Source organism: Narcine bancroftii, chromosome 10 (genome assembly GCF_036971445.1).
Source record: "Narcine bancroftii isolate sNarBan1 chromosome 10, sNarBan1.hap1, whole genome shotgun sequence".
In the NCBI taxonomy this organism is placed as follows: Eukaryota; Metazoa; Chordata; class Chondrichthyes; order Torpediniformes; family Narcinidae; genus Narcine; species Narcine bancroftii.
The window spans coordinates 79,848,429-79,866,358 of NC_091478.1; the positions used below are offsets into that span (position 1 = coordinate 79,848,429).

Genomic DNA, 17,930 nt, shown 5'->3' on the forward strand with positions numbered 1-17,930 from the left:
TCTCTCAACACTTTTAATTCACCTTTCTTTTCCTTTCCACTTCATGTTCCATGCCTAACCTGTATTCAGTACTTTAATTTGCATGTCAAATTCTTCTTTCTACTTGGCTCAGACAAAATACAGTCACTTGATCTACTCACACAAGTCCCAGATGCCCTGCACAGGGTGATACTCTTTCGGACATCAGGTTGACGGCAACTTGTTAAACAAATCCACAAATAAAGTTTATGGGCAAGTACAAAAATAACAGAAGGCTGGCAGGGTCATAGCAACATACGTCTCTTTATGTTTCTTGTAACATTTGTTCCAAAGGTTACATATTCCATGTTCTTAGCTTTTACCACAATAATGTTCAACTAAATAGAAGATATTCAAAATCTAAAATTTAAACCACTAATCCTTGCATTTCAAATAATTAGCTAGTTTCTGTCTGATCTTTTAGTGTGTAGGAAGTTCACAATAAATGCTGTCATAATCTTCTCCACATTTTACCTATTTTTAAATAAACTATGATTATAGACTACTTTATTAGGGTAAACTGTTGCAAATAATGTTTGGCAGTTTTTAAAATAGTCAGAAAGACCATTTGCTAATATGATTAATTGTTTTCCAGCAGTAAAACAAGTGGCAATGAATTTGCTCTCTTTTAGAAAGTTTAAACAGATTTTCCACAGATTTAATGAACAAATGATGTCCTGGTACAGTGAATTTGTGGCTACAATAAAATCAATATGTTAAAGTTTAACAATCTAATCTATAAACCAGAGTTTTCAAGAGCAAATATAACAAAAGATTTGACTTACTCATAATACTCTGCAGCCGGTGTCATTTTATATTTTGAGTATTTGGTATTATGTCCCAGTAACGAGGTGTTGAGTAGCTTTGGGTCACTGCAGTTCCAACTGTTCCAATAGTTATTGCAGTGCACCCATGGAAGGTCAGAAGTGAATGAAGAGAAGAGATAGTAGAGAGACCAAGCTATGATGACATTATAATAGAAGCCAACATATAGGGCTATCAGTATCACAGTGTAGCCCACTCCTAAAAGAAAAAGGTAGTCATTTAATTTCTGTCAACTGTTACAGACATTACAGACACTGCAAAATGTGAAAACAGAAACTAAACTACTCCTTAAAATACAATGCCAAATGCTCCACAGGTATCTCAAGGTTTTCGAAAAGTAATTCCATTTATCAAAGAAAATATATCTTAACAGTACATGCTTTTCATATTAACAACAGACTAGTACTTGCCAACAAATGGGGAAAGTATGTACTTATATTTTGCATGTCTGTTGACGTTGACTTGCTATTATGTGGCACTCTACTCCTAAATGGTGCATATATACACAATAAAAGTGTCCTTCATGATGCATCATGGGATAGTGGGAAAGAGGTGAGGGGAAGGAAAGAAACTCCAAAAAAAACAGTTTAAAAATTGTTGTTTCTGAGCCTTGGGTTAGCTGGCTCGCAAAACTGTCACCACTTTCAAAGTTTCTGAATACTCCTCTCATTCAGAAAGATTCAAAGGCATTTAAAAACTATGAAAATGAAAGAATTAAACAGTTTTGAATTTGAAATTAAAATAGACAATAAAAATGTAACAGTTAGCACAACACCCTTACAGCACCATCCATCGGGACCATGCTTTGAATCCCGTACTGTTTGTAAAGTGTTTTGTACGTTCTCCCCGTGTCCGCGTGGGTTTTCTCCAGGGACTCTGATTTCTTCCCTCCCTTCAAAACTTACCAGGCATGTATGTTAATTGGGTGTAAATTGGATGGCACAGACTTTTGGGCCTAAATGGCCTATTACCATACTGTATATCTAACTTTAAAAAAAATTAAAAATGTAAAATAGGTTGGCATTTATTTACATACATCTCATACTTCTTGAAATAAAGATGTACGGGTTAGTAGCTTAATTGGTCACACAGGTGTAATTAGGTGGCGCAGCCTTGCTGGAAGGGTCTGTTACTGTGCTGTATCTCTAAATTTTTTTTTTTAAATTGTTTCACCATTTGTGGGCAGGGTAACCAAGAGCAGATTCGAACTCTACCACTGGACTCCACAAGGAACCTAACAGTAGTGTTCATTCAGGAAATGAACAACAGAGAGTGACCGGCAGTTTTTGGAGATCCACTTTTGGATGGAAATACAGGTCTTGGAGGCAGGTGCTCAGAAAATGCTAGCATCTCCCAGAAATGTTTTCCAGGCCAATGTAGTAAGTGGTTTTAAAACTTCCATTAGATATTCTTTGTTAATTTTAACACTTGCACGGTATTCTATTTAAACTATGTTAAGAGTCTTGATCATCTGGTCTTTTAGAATATTGTATCATTTACAGTAAAGGATTATTTTTCATGCATAAGAAAAATTGGCCTTCTATCTGTACTGTATTAGATAATAATTTTTTTAATTTTAAAAACAAAAAAAATGTTTCTTATTTAGAATTTCTGTTCAAAACATATTGCATTCCAAGAATTAACAAGAAATATTGACCCAAACAATAAAACTAACAATAATTGTTCGAGCAGTGAAAATGACAGACATTGACCTCTTTTATCCCTCATTTGCATATTAATGAAATTATGTCCAGTCTAATAATAAGTGTAAGTTTAACTTTGTCACTAAATATAATGTTATAAAGGTTTGCAGCAACTTCCTTTTTGAAATGTATTCATTCTGTGAACAATGGCTAAAATTCAACATCCACGACTTATGCTTGCATGAAACCTTCTGTGCCAAAGAACTGTTTTGCAGATGTTGAAAAATGGGCACAGTTATAGTTCCCTTTATAGTGCTGAAGTATAAATACCAGGAATAATGCAAGAGTTCCTTTGACATCATTCCTCAGTCTTACAAATTACAAACATTGAAGTGCACACTGCAAATGCCATAGTTGATCACCACTCTTTTTATATCTTTCAAATCTCAATAATTTACTTCCTGTATTCTCCTGAGTTGGAGATGGCAGTGCAACATTAACCAACATCATCTTTTCTAACTCAACACAAAGTGAGGATTGAATCTAGGGTCCTTCCCATTGACATGGCTCAGAATGTCAATGGGCTCACTTGTTTAATCATGGCAGTTCTCAAGAGATGCCACTCAGTGCATCAATTCATGAACTCTGAGAAACACTGTTACTATTGGTATGGATTCTTTTCTAGCTCTCATGAGCTAAACTGCCATCATTTACTTATAAAATTCATATGATTCAAAATTTCTTTAGCAATTAATCTGCCTTTTTCCAAGATGTCCTATAGACTAATCAGAATTTTTTATTTAGAAATATACATATTATTGGCAAAAAAAAAGTGAAACAAAGGCTGAGAAGATGTCTGGGAATAAGATTGTCAAATAATATTTCTTATGAGGGTCATAACATTTCTTAACAAGGTTGCAAGTTTAATCATGCAATTACACGGGTGAGCAAAATGTCAAAGTTCCTTTTCAAAAAAAACAGACTTGAACTGTTCCTGTCTTGACTAACAGCCAAATAAATGCAATAAGCACAAGATCACTGCCAGACTTTTTCATTATGTCACCAGAATTAGAATATTATAAGATTTAGACATCATGTTTATATTTTTCATGACAAGTTTGTTCAATTATCAGACCTGTAGTGGATTTCATCAAAGAGATTAAATATATTTTTTGCTCTGTTTTTTCAAATTTTAAAGACTCTTACAAAAGAACTTTTCTGAAGATGTATCTTACAACAGATTTTCAGCAGATCTCAGAAAATGTACAATGTGGCAACAGGCCATTTGGCCCAATTCATCCAAGCATACCAGTGGGCACACTTCTGTATTAATCACATTTACCAGCATTTCTAGTTCTCGAATGAAAAACCATTCAAGTGTTCATTTAGCCCTATTTAAAGGCAACCATGACCTAGCTTTAATCATTCTCCCAAGCATGTAATATTAAAATCATATTTCTGCCAGGAGAAATGAGGAATCCCTCCTCAGCAAAGGGTGGAAGAAGTGAGGAACTCCCTGAACAAAAGGTTAATCTGAAATCTGAGAAGACAGATGATCTCAATGAAATACAAGATTCTAAAAGAGAGTAACATAGTTATTAGTCGGGAAACCTTGAAGTAGTGGGCCATAGTCTAAAATATGGGGCAACATTTTGGGACTATAAAATGATCTGAAAGTTCCAGGTTAGGAATCATTGCAATTTGCAGCATTAAATTGTGGTGAATACTCAGCCATTTGAAAACTGATACTGGTATAAACGAAGTCTCTCAAGGAATATGGGGATCAGAGGAGGAGGTAAACTCGGAATGCCTACTGTCTAATTGAATTGTAAAGGATTTTCAAGAGCCCTCGTTCTGCTATTACTTCCATATTTTGTTGGAAATTGCTCAACATTTTGGATAAGATTGGGTATTTTAGATCCAATATTGGATCTTATTAAACAGTAGGACACTCTCAAGGAGTGTAATGAACATTCTTTGGCAATAACCTCATATTTTCTGCAGCAAAGCTGTTCCCTGGTTGTGGAGGGATGGGATTAGTCTTCTCTGAGGTACATTCTGATCAGCAGGATGTCACAAATGGGAAAGGGTAGTTCTTTCACTGCTGAATTGTGCATTCACCAAATCATGAAGAGGTTTGGTTATGTGACAACTAATGACGGGTCTTGCTGAAGCTGTGAGGGTGATTGTTTAGGTGCTGCCCTCACAGCTAAAACGTGTCCAAGCCCTGGGCATGCCTGCTTGAAAAAAAAAGTAGTTCAGAGAATTTCTTTAAAAAACTCTTGCAACCAGCTAAATTATACTCACATCCTCAGAAAATATATAATTTACTACAGAACTTCCATCTTCAGCACTCTCCAGTGGGGTGTCCCTGGATTGTGGAATATCTTGTTCTCCAATGTTAATTACCAATGATTCTCCTCTCCTCATCAACAAATGCAAAGCCCCCTCAGGTCTTCCACAGCATCAAATACATAAGAATCCCCAAAACTATTTTAATACAATATAATTCTCATCATGATCAATAATGCGGGGGTAAACTCACCCTTATTAAATCACAAGGTATTTAATATTGACCCCTGGTTCAAACCGTGGATAATTCTGCAATAGGAAACTTGGAGAGTGAATGGTTTCCATGATCTTCCCAAACCCTTCCAGTGGTACAGGAAGAAGCACGGGAGATCAACTCTTCAACCAGGAGAAGCAAACTCGACACATTCATCTGCACCCGATTTCAGGACGTGAAAATTCGAAAACAGCGCATCGTATATTACTAAGATCGAGCACTTCGCACTTCCCTCATTCAGTCCAGAACTCAGGGGTACTTTCGCGTGGGTTATTGACACCTTGTCAATACCTGTATTCACTAAATAGTGCGTTAAGTACAGAACCTTCCATTTGGTTGGTTCTCTGTCTGAAATTCCACACGGGACGTGCTACTTCTGAAAATAGCAAAGACAACTCACCTTTGAATATGGGGCAGATTTTCCAGACGGTGGCAGCGCCCTCGCGATTGTACTGTCCCAGTGCCAGCTCCATGTAAAACAAGGGCATGCCAGCGATTAACAGGAACAGCAGGTAAGGGATAAGGAATGCACCTGGAGACAGGGAGAGAACACAGAACAGCAAGTAAGGGATAAGGAATGCATCTGGAGACAGGGAGAGAACACAGAACAGCAGGTAAGGGATAAGGAATGCACCTGGAGACAGGGAGAGAACACAGAACAGCAGGTAAGGGATAAGGAATGCACCTGGAGACAGGGAGAGAACACAGAACGGCAGGCAAGGGATAAGGAATGCACCTGGAGACAGGGAGAGAACACAGAACGGCAGGTAAGGGATAAGGAATGCACCTGGAGACAGGGAGAGAACACAGAACAGCAGGTGAGGGATAAGGAATGCACCTGGAGACAGGGAGAGAACACAGGACAGCAGGTAAGGGATAAGGAATGCACCTGGAGACAGGGAGAGAACACAGAATGGCAGGCAAGGGATAAGGAATGCACCTGGAGACAGGGAGAGAACATAGAACAGCAGGTGAGGGATAAGGAATGCACCTGGAGACAGGGAGAGAACACAGAACAGCAGGTAAGGGATAAGGAATGCACCTGGAGACAGGGAGAGAACACAGGACAGCAGGTAAGGGATAAGGAATGCACCTGGAGACAGGGAGAGAACACAGAACAGCAGGTGAGGGATAAGGAATGCACCTGGAGAAAGGGAGAGAACACAGGACAGCAGGTGAGGGATAAGGAATGCACTTGGAGACAGGGAGAGAACACAGAACAGCAGGTGAGGGATAAGGAATGCACCTGGAGACAGGGAGAGAACACAGGACAGCAGGTGAGGGATAAGGAATGCACCTGGAGACAGGGAGAGAACACAGGACAGCAGGTGAGGGATAAGGAATGCACCTGGAGACAGGGAGAGAACACAGGACAGCAGGTAAGGGATAAGGAATGCACCTGGAGACAGGGAGAGAACACAGGACAGCAGGTGAGGGATAAGGAATGCACCTGGAGACAGGGAGAGAACACAGGACAGCAGGTAAGGGATAAGGAATGCACCTGGAGACAGGGAGAGAACACAGAATGGCAGGCAAGGGATAAGGAATGCACCTGGAGACAGGGAGAGAACATAGAACAGCAGGTGAGGGATAAGGAATGCACCTGGAGACAGGGAGAGAACACAGAACAGCAGGTAAGGGATAAGGAATGCACCTGGAGACAGGGAGAGAACACAGGACAGCAGGTAAGGGATAAGGAATGCACCTGGAGACAGGGAGAGAACACAGAACAGCAGGTGAGGGATAAGGAATGCACCTGGAGAAAGGGAGAGAACACAGGACAGCAGGTGAGGGATAAGGAATGCACTTGGAGACAGGGAGAGAACACAGAACAGCAGGTGAGGGATAAGGAATGCACCTGGAGACAGGGAGAGAACACAGGACAGCAGGTGAGGGATAAGGAATGCACCTGGAGACAGGGAGAGAACACAGGACAGCAGGTGAGGGATAAGGAATGCACCTGGAGACAGGGAGAGAACACAGGACAGCAGGTAAGGGATAAGGAATGCACCTGGAGACAGGGAGAGAACACAGGACAGCAGGTGAGGGATAAGGAATGCACCTGGAGACAGGGAGAGAACACAGGACAGCAGGTAAGGGATAAGGAATGCACCTGGAGACAGGGAGAGAACACAGAATGGCAGGCAAGGGATAAGGAATGCACCTGGAGACAGGGAGAGAACATAGAACAGCAGGTGAGGGATAAGGAATGCACCTGGAGACAGGGAGAGAACACAGGACAGCAGGTGAGGGATAAGGAATGCACCTGGAGACAGGGAGAGAACACAGGACAGCAGGTAAGGGATAAGGAATGCACCTGGAGACAGGGAGAGAACACAGTGTGTTTATTGCCGGGAAGGAGGAGACCCGCCGCGGAATCACGGGCGCTCTACACATTCCACGGCAGCCGGCGATTCTGATTCCAACCACCGCCTGGCCAGGGTTTCGTTGGATGATGAAAACCAATGAAAAGTTAGAAGCATCTCATCGATAAAACGCCAAGACAATGTTTCCATTCTTAGCTCGCCGCAGGAAACCATTTGAAGTGGGGAAGTGCTGTTCCAGCGACTCTGCTGAGATAATCAGAACTTTCTGTGTGACCTTTTGTGACCTTGGATTGCATCCATTCCCTGCATCAGAGGAACATGCCACAACACCATTTTAGTGAAGAGGACCAATTGTCAGGATTTGCTTCTAAAATGGCTCAAACGGCGGATCGATGCTCCGTTCAAGGGCAGCGCTCTCTCTCTCTCTGGGAGGGACCCTGTGGCGGCGGAGGTGTCGACGTGGGCTGGATTTTGCCCACGACGGATTCTGGTGCCTTGCACCGGGAGGCGAGGAGAGGGACAATTTCTCGCCACCCAGGAACCGCGGCTGCCTCGGGGCACAAGCCCGGTCGAATCTGCCCTCAACCCCAATTCTACTCCAAGAAAGTTGCACTCACCGCCACCGTTCTTGTAGCAGAGGAAGGGGAATCTCCACACGTTCGCCAGGTCCACGGCAAACCCGACCACAGAGAGTAAAAAGTCGACCTTCTTCCCCCACGTCTCCCTGGCCTCCCGCTCTGGGCCGGCCGTGCTGTTAACGAGGGCAGTGTTCGCATACTGAACCCCGTTGCGTTCCTTCAGCAGAACCAGCTCCACGTCCTTCTTCTCCACATCGTTACACTCTGCCATTGGAGCAACAGATGTCAGCCTGGGATCAGAAGCCACTCGCTTGTTCAGCATCCCCCCCCCCCCCCCCCACTCCCACTCCGGTCTTTGGCAATGCGGTGGGGCAGAGAGTGTCCGGAGGGAACAGAAGTCACAGCATGGACAATCCTGATGGAGGCTGGGCAGAAGTTCCTCAGCAGCCGCCGGCTGTGGAGACAGAAAACAACAAAAACACTGTTGCTTCACCGCCTAATAGACACATCGTGCACGGGGCGGGGGAGGGTCTCACAGGTACTGCTCAGCGGAGGGTCCAGTCGGGCAGGGCTCCCTGACACAGACTGGGAAAGACTTTTGCTTCCGATGGAAGTTTAGGAGGCAATGAGCCGCGGGCAGTGTGAAATGTCAGGTTTTAAATCAGGCTCCACTCACTTCACGTGGTCTGAAGTCAGTGCTTTGCCAAACAGTGCCACCACTTGACTTCCGCGTCTTCTGAGCCCATCACTCCCTCAATCCGTGTGCTCTTCCGTCCTGGGCTGTTGGTGCTCTGATAGGGGCGCCTCAATGAGACAAAACTCAAAACCCCTGTCCAAGTCTGCAAACCAGGATTCCCCGCTGTATTTTAAACTCGAATGAATTTCTGGAATTGATATTATTTGCGCCGATTGCAAATGGATAAACTGCCGTCAAACTCCAGTCGGTCGGATGCATTGGCTTTGAAATTGTCGCCTGGAAACCCACCGGTGAAACGTTAGCAGGTCTCAGGATGGCACCTTGGTGAGACTGAGCATCGGTGACAGGGCTCGGTGGTGGAATCCGCACACGAGCTGCAAGCTCCCCGGCCTCACGAACCCACAGCTTCAGGTGAAAAGCCAGCGAATCCCCTCACAGAAACGGAGGGTTGTATTTTCCCGGTGGGAAGGTTTGACTTGCATTGCAGTTGTTCCCCAGGACCAATGCAGGTCTTAGAAGCAGCCACGATTTCCCAACTTCCACAAGAGTGGTCACAACACACTGGCCTGCCCGCATTAAGACTGACATCGTGGTTAAAACACACGCACACGAAAGCCTCTCAATAGATAACTTTGTTTTCTGAATGTAAATGCCATTAACAAATGGGTTGGTGGTTCGCATGCAAGTTCCTAAAACACAAACTATATCTTCTAGCCAATGGACACCCTGGAGTCAAAATCCCAAAAGGTTTGTTTTCTCTCTGTGAAGGGCAATCGACATGTTAGCAACGTTCTTTTCCCGAAGTCGGAACCAGTCCAAATGAACGGTGCATTTGGTTGTATGCTTTTCTCTGACATCCACAGGGTCATTGTGCTGACGGCTGGATTTCCTTAGAAGTTGGAAATCATGTTTTTCCAGCTGTGTCCAATTTACACAAAACTCAATGACAGAGACCTAAATTCTGGAGAATCATCGAAAATCTACAATACCCAAGGAGGCCATCATGTCTGTGCTGACTGTAGAAGAGTGACTGTGATTTATGCCAACTTCCAGCACTGAGTACCATAGGTCCACAAATGCACATCCATGTACTTCATAAAGATGATGGGGATTTATGCCTTTGTCAGGCAGTTAGTTACAGACTTGCCTTTCTTTACTAGTGAGGTAACACAACTAATTATTCAATCCAAAGAACCAGATCTCAAATCAAGACGTTTGCAAGATTATAGTCAGTTACCTGTAATGTTCTTTCACTGCTTCCTTTAAAACCTAGAAATGCATACCATCTTGTTCAGAGAATTTCTCTTTCTTTTAGGGTTTAAAGTTTGGGGTAGAAGATCTACAGGGGCTCTGAGGAGTGTGTGTGTTTTTTTCCCCCAAAGAGTGCCAAGTGATCATTGGGGTGGGGGGGGGGGGGGGGTCATTTGAGCATATTTATGTTCTTGGGAGTCACTATCTCAGAGGATCTTTTCTGGACTCAACACACTGATTGCATCATGAAGAAAGAACATTGACACCTCGACTTACTCAGCAGATTGTGGAGGTTTGGTATCACACTAGAAACTCTGGCAAATTTCTACAGATGTGTGGTGGAAAGTGTGCTGACAGTCTAGATGCCTTTCAAAAGGTAGTGGACACAGCCCAGGACATCACAGGCAAACCTCTCCCCACCATCAAGAACATCTATAGGGAATGCTGCTGTCAGAGAACAGCAGCAGTCATCAAGGAATGACACCAACAAGCACATGCTCCGTTCACACTGCTACCATCAGGAAAGAGGTATAGGTGAACAAGACTTGGACCATCAAGTTCAGGAACAGCTGCTACCCCTCCACCATCAGACTCCTCAACCACAAACTCAATCAGGGACTCATTTAAGGACTCTAACTTTTGCACTTATTGATATTTTTATTCTTTGTATTGCATCATTTGTTTACATTTTATTATCTGGTTACAGTTCTTTATATTTTTTTTCACTGCCACTAAGTGTTATTTCTGCCTCCCCCACAGGTAATAGAATCCAAGGGTTGTATGCGATGTCACTTATGTTCTCTGACAATAAATCTGAAATCTGAATCTGAAGTGCCTGGAAGACACTACTTGAGAGTGGTGGAAGCAGAGTCTTGGACCACATTTAAGTAGTGTCTAAATGATAGCACGGTTGGTGTAGCGGGGCACCTTTACAGCGCCAGTGATTGGGACCGGACCAGGGTTCGAATCCTGTGCTATTTGTAAGGAGTTTGTACATTCTCCCCATGTCTGCGTGGGTTTTTCTCCGGGGCTCCGGATTCTTCCCACTGCTCTAAACATATCGGGGATGTTAGTTAATTGGGTGTAAATTGGGTGGCACGGACACTGTGCTGTATGCGTAAATTTAGAAAGCTAAATGATGGAAATGGGATTAATATGGACCATTGGCCACAGATTGGAATGCACGTAATGAATGAAATAGCTGTTAACTTGCTGCACGATTCTGAACTCTTTAATTTATCACCTCCATATTTCTAGGCTCTACCTATATGGCCTCATTTAAAACAAAATCTTCTAAAATATCGTTCTTCTTTTCTGCAGTAATGAATTCCTTGATCAAAAATCATCTGCTCCTTTACCTACCCACATGCTCCTCACCTCGTCTCCACATCCAGGAACACTGCCAGTTCTGCAATCTTTCAACCATATCTCCAAGATTACACCAATATCATTTCCCCACTGTCCTCAGTTCATTAGACTTTTTAGTCAAGATTTTGTGTTAAAGCCTTGCATCCCTCCCATGTCCCTGATGTAAACATCCTCCCATATTTGTCAGTTCTTCTGTACTTCTGCTGTAGACCAGTTTGACATATGACATGTTTTCCTGTCAGATTAATTTAAACCATCCCCAAAGCACCCCCATAAAGACATTGGATCTATTCAGTGTCATGTGCAATCCATCAGCTTGTATTATTTTTCCAGAAACAATCCCAATGGTCTAGGAATCTAAAGCCCTCCTAGATCTGCCTTTAGCCACATATTCATCTGACCTTTCCTCCTCCTGTACTTGTTAATGTGTGGTACTGAACATGATCCAGGGATCACAACCTTGGAGACGCTGTTCTTTAATCGGTGAACTCGCTCCCTGAATTCTCATTGCAGGATGTTATCCCAATATCTACCATATAACTCTGAGTCTCACAGAGTGTCCATAAATCCTGCAATGAAACAGGTTAAACCAGTGGTATTTCCTTCAAATATGGCCATCCAAGTGTAATTAGGATCCAGAATTTCCATATGTTTCACTCAGTGGACTGAGCTCCCCTGCCACACCTTTATCTTTAATAAAGCCCCCTTACTTATAAAATAAATCAAGGAACAAAGAATTATTTTTGAATGAAGGCCTTAATTAAATAATATAATCATACTTCTAATCAGCCTCCCCTCATTTTAGCTTTAACAAATAAAGTACTAAAGTAGCAGAAATCTTCATATGGCCCTGGTTACCAACCAGTGGCCTCACCTGACAAATTCTGAAACATGACATTATTTCTAATGCTGGTTTCTGTGACAGTGAACTCTCACAAGTATATTCTCTTTTCCACACAATCAGCAAATCAGGACAATGCAACAGTAACTATTAAGACTAAAATAGTGAATACTGCTTTGAAAACTCCCTGCTGCTCGATGGCAGTCTTAGCAGATTTGCCTAGCTTTACAGTGAACATCTGTCTTGTTGCATGCAAGGATGTAAGCCTAAGGCTAATCTAGAATATTTCCAGCTATTTTGTATTTCTCCTTTTCAAAAATTATAATGATTGCAATTATATTGTGATTCCTATTGGATAGATGTCCCTCCACTGTGAGGTAGTTTGCAAAATAAGGTATTCTACAGAATATTAATTTTAATAATGCTTGTTCCATTGGTCCTTTCAGATGGTCCTCATAACCAACCTTTGATTAAGATATTGGTCCAAACCTCCATCATCTTGTGTGATCTTGGGTCAAATTGTAAAAAAAATGTTATTATAAGTAATATCACATTTGCCAAGGTATTTCCCCAAGAAATACCTTGTTTCTCAAGAATGATGTTCAGGTATGTACGTTGCTAGATGGGAATATCACAATTGAACACAGTCTTTAAACTCACAGCCAGGACCAAGAAGAAACCAGAAATTCCTCAAGAGCCGAGGCCATTTTTTGGCGAACTTGCTGGAGTCCTCTTCAAAAGCACCACCACACCCAAGCTAGAGATTTGATGTTAGTGTTATTGGACTTTTTTATTTCATTCGCTAATGTGGCTGGTTTGAGAACTTAATTGTTTTAAAAATGTATTGCTTCTCATTTTTAAATTTAAAATTAATTTTAATTTTAAAAAATGTAAATGTTCCATTTAAAAGAAAATAGACATATAGCATGGTCTAAATTGGGATTCTATCTTGAAGTGAGTGCATTCATCCTCTCTTTGTGCAAGACACTCATTATTACAATTTAAGGTAGTGCACCGGGCCCACTTTTCCCAAGTCCAATTGGCTAAATTCTATTCTAATCTCTCTTCTAAATGTGATAAATGTATAACTGAAGAGGGTACACTGTATCATATATTCTGGTTATTTCCTTCTCTTTCCAAATTTTTGGGAAGGTGTATTTCGTACCTTGACTTCAGTTCTTAATATTACTTTAACTTCAAAATCTTTTCTTGCTCTTTTTGGAATAAATGGGTCAACAGGTCAGATATTGACTGCTTCACAATCTCATGTAATTGCCCTCGCTTCCCTTATTGCTAGAAGGGCCATATTGATGAGATGGAAAGATGCTATCCCTCCCACTCACACACAATGGTTGTCCGATATGATGGCATGTCTGACTTTGGAAAAAAATAGATACTCCATGACTGAAATGAATCTTAATTTTGTTTCTTTATGGGCTTCTTTTCTTAATTATTTTCAAAATTTATAAGATTAGTTAACATGTTTTTTGACCCCATTGATTACCTTCCCTTTTATTATCAGGTAGTGGACTGCTTATGTTTCACCAGTAGCCTCTGAAGAGAGGGGGTTGATATTTACTATAGTATGTCTTTTAAGATTTTTTTTCTTTACTTCTCAATGTAACATAGGTCTCAACAGCATTTTTATTATTGTATGTGATTTGTTAATACTTTATATGTACCTATGTAACATTTACTTGATGAAACCAATAAAAATATTGAAAAGAAGGTATACAGCACAGTAATAGGGCCATTTCAGCCCACAACCCCACCCAGTTGCATCCAATTAACCTACAACTTACAGTACGTTTCGAATGGTGGGAGGAATCTGGAACCCCCAGAGGAAACCCATGCAGACACGGGGAGAAGGTACAGAGTCCGTAGTGTGGGATTTGAACTCTGATGCCGTTTGATCAAGAATCTCTTTGTATTTCTGAAATAGAAGCCAATTAACTATATTAAACAACAATGAATCGATGGAATTACAGAAACCAGTGTACACCAGGCTCTAACATAATAACATCACACTTCATCAGCTGGAGTGATCAGTGCTATCACATTGCAGCATCTGCTCCAAAAGTGAAGCTGCTATTCAGGTGAAACACAGAGATACCACACAAAGCTCATCCCTCTCAAGGTGAGGATAAATGCCATCACCAAAAGGATTTGTTCTTTTGGTTATAAGCTGCTGCAACACCACACCCACATTTGAGATCTACCAACAATATGGACAAAAGCCATTATTATTGATTCCTGGCACAAGTCAAAATCCTCATGTTAACAGAATCAACAGAAATAGACTCATGTCAATTATATAACAGTAAACCAAATTATCTTGTAGAGAAAGACAAATATTTTAAAAGGTAATGCTCTCCATGCACACTTAACTGAAATCATACTTAATTTTAAATTGCTGCTGTCATCAGTACAATACTTAAAGTAAAGTTGTTAAGCTTTTGGAATAGATAAACCCTTCATGGCTGTTATCTTCTAAAAGGAGTGTTGAATATTAATGGAAATTTATGAAGTTGAAATGTTTTATGAGTGGGATCTGTCCATAATGTAGCATTCTGATTATTTCATCCAGAGGATAGATGATACATTACAATAATTCACATTAATTCATGCTGATGGAGCAAAATTCTCACCTTTCTGTTTGGGATAAAGTTTCAAAATCAAACAGGTTTAGACAGATCCAAGCCAGTTCTTGATCCAGCGTACACTAAATTACAGCTCAGAACTGACAGTAATCGATTCTGGCAGCTTCCCTGAGATAGTCTTCCTGGGTGGCCTGCAGAACACTGCGCCAAGAATGCTTCTGGAGTGATGTAAAGGCAGCTTTATGCTGAATCTAATCCCTATCATCCCAAGCATGTTATATAAGAACTTAATAACAGCTGCATTTCTGCGCACTGACTTCTCATCTCACCAAAATCCATCAAAACTTTCAAAAATTGAAATAATTCAAGCTCAAAATTGATTCATTGAAATACCTGGGGGTTATTATCTTGGATGACCCAACCTGGACCCATTATACCGATGCCATTGGGAAGAAAGCATGTCAGCGTTTCTACTCTCTCAGAAGTTTGCGGAGGTTCACAACGTCATTGGAAACTTTGCCAAGCCAACAAATGTGGAGTGGAAAGTGTGCTGACTGGCTTCATTATGGCCTGGTAAGAAAGCACCAATACTTCTAACAAATAATTTTGCAAAAATGGGTGGACTCAGTCCATCACAGGCAAAACTTTCCCCACCATCAACAACATCTACATGGAACATTGCCATTGGAGAGCATCAGCAATGATTAAAGATCTGTATCACCCAAGACGTGCTTTGTTCTCACTGCTGTCATCAGGAAGGAAGTACTGTGGCCACAGGACTTGTACTTCCAGGTTCAGGATTAGTTGCTATCCATCAACCATCAGACTCTTGAACAATAGACTCTTTCAGAGATTCATTTAAGGACTCTTTCTTATTGCATATATTACATACTCCTGTATTTGTAGTCAGTTTGTTTACAGCTCTTTCTTTCCTTGAGTACAGTTTACAGTTACCAGCAAAGAGACATTCTGCATGACTCACTAAAAAGGAATCTCGGGGTTGTATGCGATCTCATGTATGTACTCTGACAATAAATTTGAACTTTGACATGCTTATTTTGAATCATGAAGGCATAACTGGAATCTCAGTTTACTATCATTTCTTGAATTAAATATGGGGGTGAATTACTTTGGTCACGATGTCAAGCAACATTGCAAGTGGTTTGCAAAGAAGACTGCGTTTCCTGGATCAATTTTTCTTCCTACTTCATCAAGTCAAGTCAAGTTTATTGTCATCTGATTGCACAAGCACAGCCCGATGGAACAGAGTGCTCCAGTCCTCTGTGCAAAACATGTGGACACACAACCAGACATCGCACATGAACAGACAAATGATTCATAGGCAGGGCAAGTATTTTATGTGTATAAATAAAGAAGTATTGTTTTGTGCAAATGAGAGTCCTGGATGGTTAGTGGGAGCAGTTCCTTTGGTTGCTCAGCATTTTCGCTGCCTGTGCATAGCAATTAAAAACAAATATAGCACAGAGAGCATTACCTTGGAATAGCACAGAACAGAAAGAACTTTCAAGGTTGCAGCAGGTCTTTCAAAGACCAAAGGGAAATTTTCTATTTCCCCATACTTTGTTTCCTTCAAATATTTATCTAATTCTTTTTGAGAGCTATTATTCATTCTGTATCCAACAATCATTCCAAAGCCTGACCAGCTATATATATCATACAAGAAACATTTTCCCTTATGTTTTATCTGGTACCTTTTAAAAATGATCAAAAATATGTGTACTCTTAACCCTTTAATTATAATACAATCAAACATGTATATTTAACATCTGTAGAAGAGGCATGGGTTAAATTGATTTTACAATTTCTCATGGTCTTGTATGCAAATTAAGATTTATGAGAGCTACCAACACACAATATACTTGCACAATACATTCAACTACTATTGCTAAATTCTGAAAAGATGACACTTGGAACATGAGCATAGTCTTTCTCTTTCTATCATTGATGAAGCCATACATGTTAGCTCCTTCTGCTTTCATTGAAATTTTCCTGCACTCTACATTTTTAATACAATATTAAATTGAATGGAACTTGTGTTTAATGACATTAAATTTGTAAATTTCTATGTAAGCTGCCAGCAATTATTTCTAAATATCTTACCTGAATAGGTTCCAGCTGTTGCTATATTTGTCTTGAGTGAAATACAGAAATCTTCAGACACTAATAATTGTAGTAAAAGCACACAGTAAACGTTGGAGGTGGCTCAGCAGTTTTTGAAGCGTCTATAGGAGGTAAAGATATATTATCGATGTTTCGAGCCTGAGCCCTTCATCGAGAGTATTAAGTAAGGTTCCTTGAGCAAGGGCTCAGGCCGGAAATGTTGGTAATATATCTTTACCTTCTATGGACACTGCAAGACCTGCTGAGCCACTCCAATATTTACTGTGTGCTTTTGTTTAGTCTTGTCCAAGTTCAATAGCCTTGAAATATTCTGTATTCCCTTAAAAAAGGCATGATTTAAAAAAAAATAATTTCTTTATTAAAATGAACAACGTTAGTACTGAGTAAATGGAATTCTTCATTTAACGTTGGATTTTTTTTAAAACCACATTTCTGCATAATTCTTGCTGCTTGTGGGTTAGTTACAGAAAGGCATGCATTCGACATTCACCTCACCAGCTTCTGCCTCTTGTAGCCAGATTGATGATATGGCAGAAGTATTTAAGATTTTAATCGCAGAACAGTAATTATATTTTTGTTATTAATGTTCTAGAAATACTGGGCATTCTTGTTTAATCTTCAAGCAGGGAGGTAGGCAATTCAGTGCTTAACATTCATATTGCAGGAAATACATTAACTATGTTTCCTGTTGCTTCCACTCATATCTCTTCAAGTTGATTAAATACAATGCTCCAACTCTCGCTCCGAGCTGGAGTGTATCCATCTCCTTCAAATCAGCCCCACCAGTGAGTTTCAGCCCCAACCAAGGTTGTAATTTTTCTGTGTCAATGTGACGTTTTTTTCCCAACTTGCTAAATGAGATGAGCAATTAGTGCTAGTTTTAAGACAACTTCATGAGGTAGGTCCATAATCACGATGAACTTAATCGAGCAAATCCATGCTCAATTCCCTTGCTAAAACAGACTTTTGCCCCATCAGCTTTGGCTATGTTTAATCTACAGAAGTCACAGCATTGAAAACTGTCATTGATGTTAATGTTTGCACATTAACTAATCATTTTTATGTAACTTCTCC

General features: G+C 40.8%; 1 protein-coding gene across 2 annotated transcripts in view; it reads right to left on the reverse strand.

The window, feature by feature from the left end:
• Positions 1 to 9,429, reverse strand: part of slc6a2 (solute carrier family 6 member 2) — a 126,381-nt gene extending 116,952 nt beyond the window's left edge. The window contains exons 1-3 of one of the 2 annotated variants that reach the window (XM_069901562.1): positions 7,997 to 9,429; positions 5,453 to 5,584; positions 804 to 1,041 (exon numbers count right to left, since the gene is read on the reverse strand). In XM_069901562.1, the coding sequence (XP_069757663.1) occupies positions 804 to 1,041; positions 5,453 to 5,584; positions 7,997 to 8,279 (653 nt within the window). In that variant the 5' untranslated portion in view covers positions 8,280 to 9,429. The remainder of the gene's footprint in view (positions 1 to 803; positions 1,042 to 5,452; positions 5,585 to 7,996) is intronic. The other variant, XM_069901563.1, reaches the window with a different exon arrangement.
• Between the last annotated feature and the right edge of the window lie 8,501 nt (positions 9,430 to 17,930).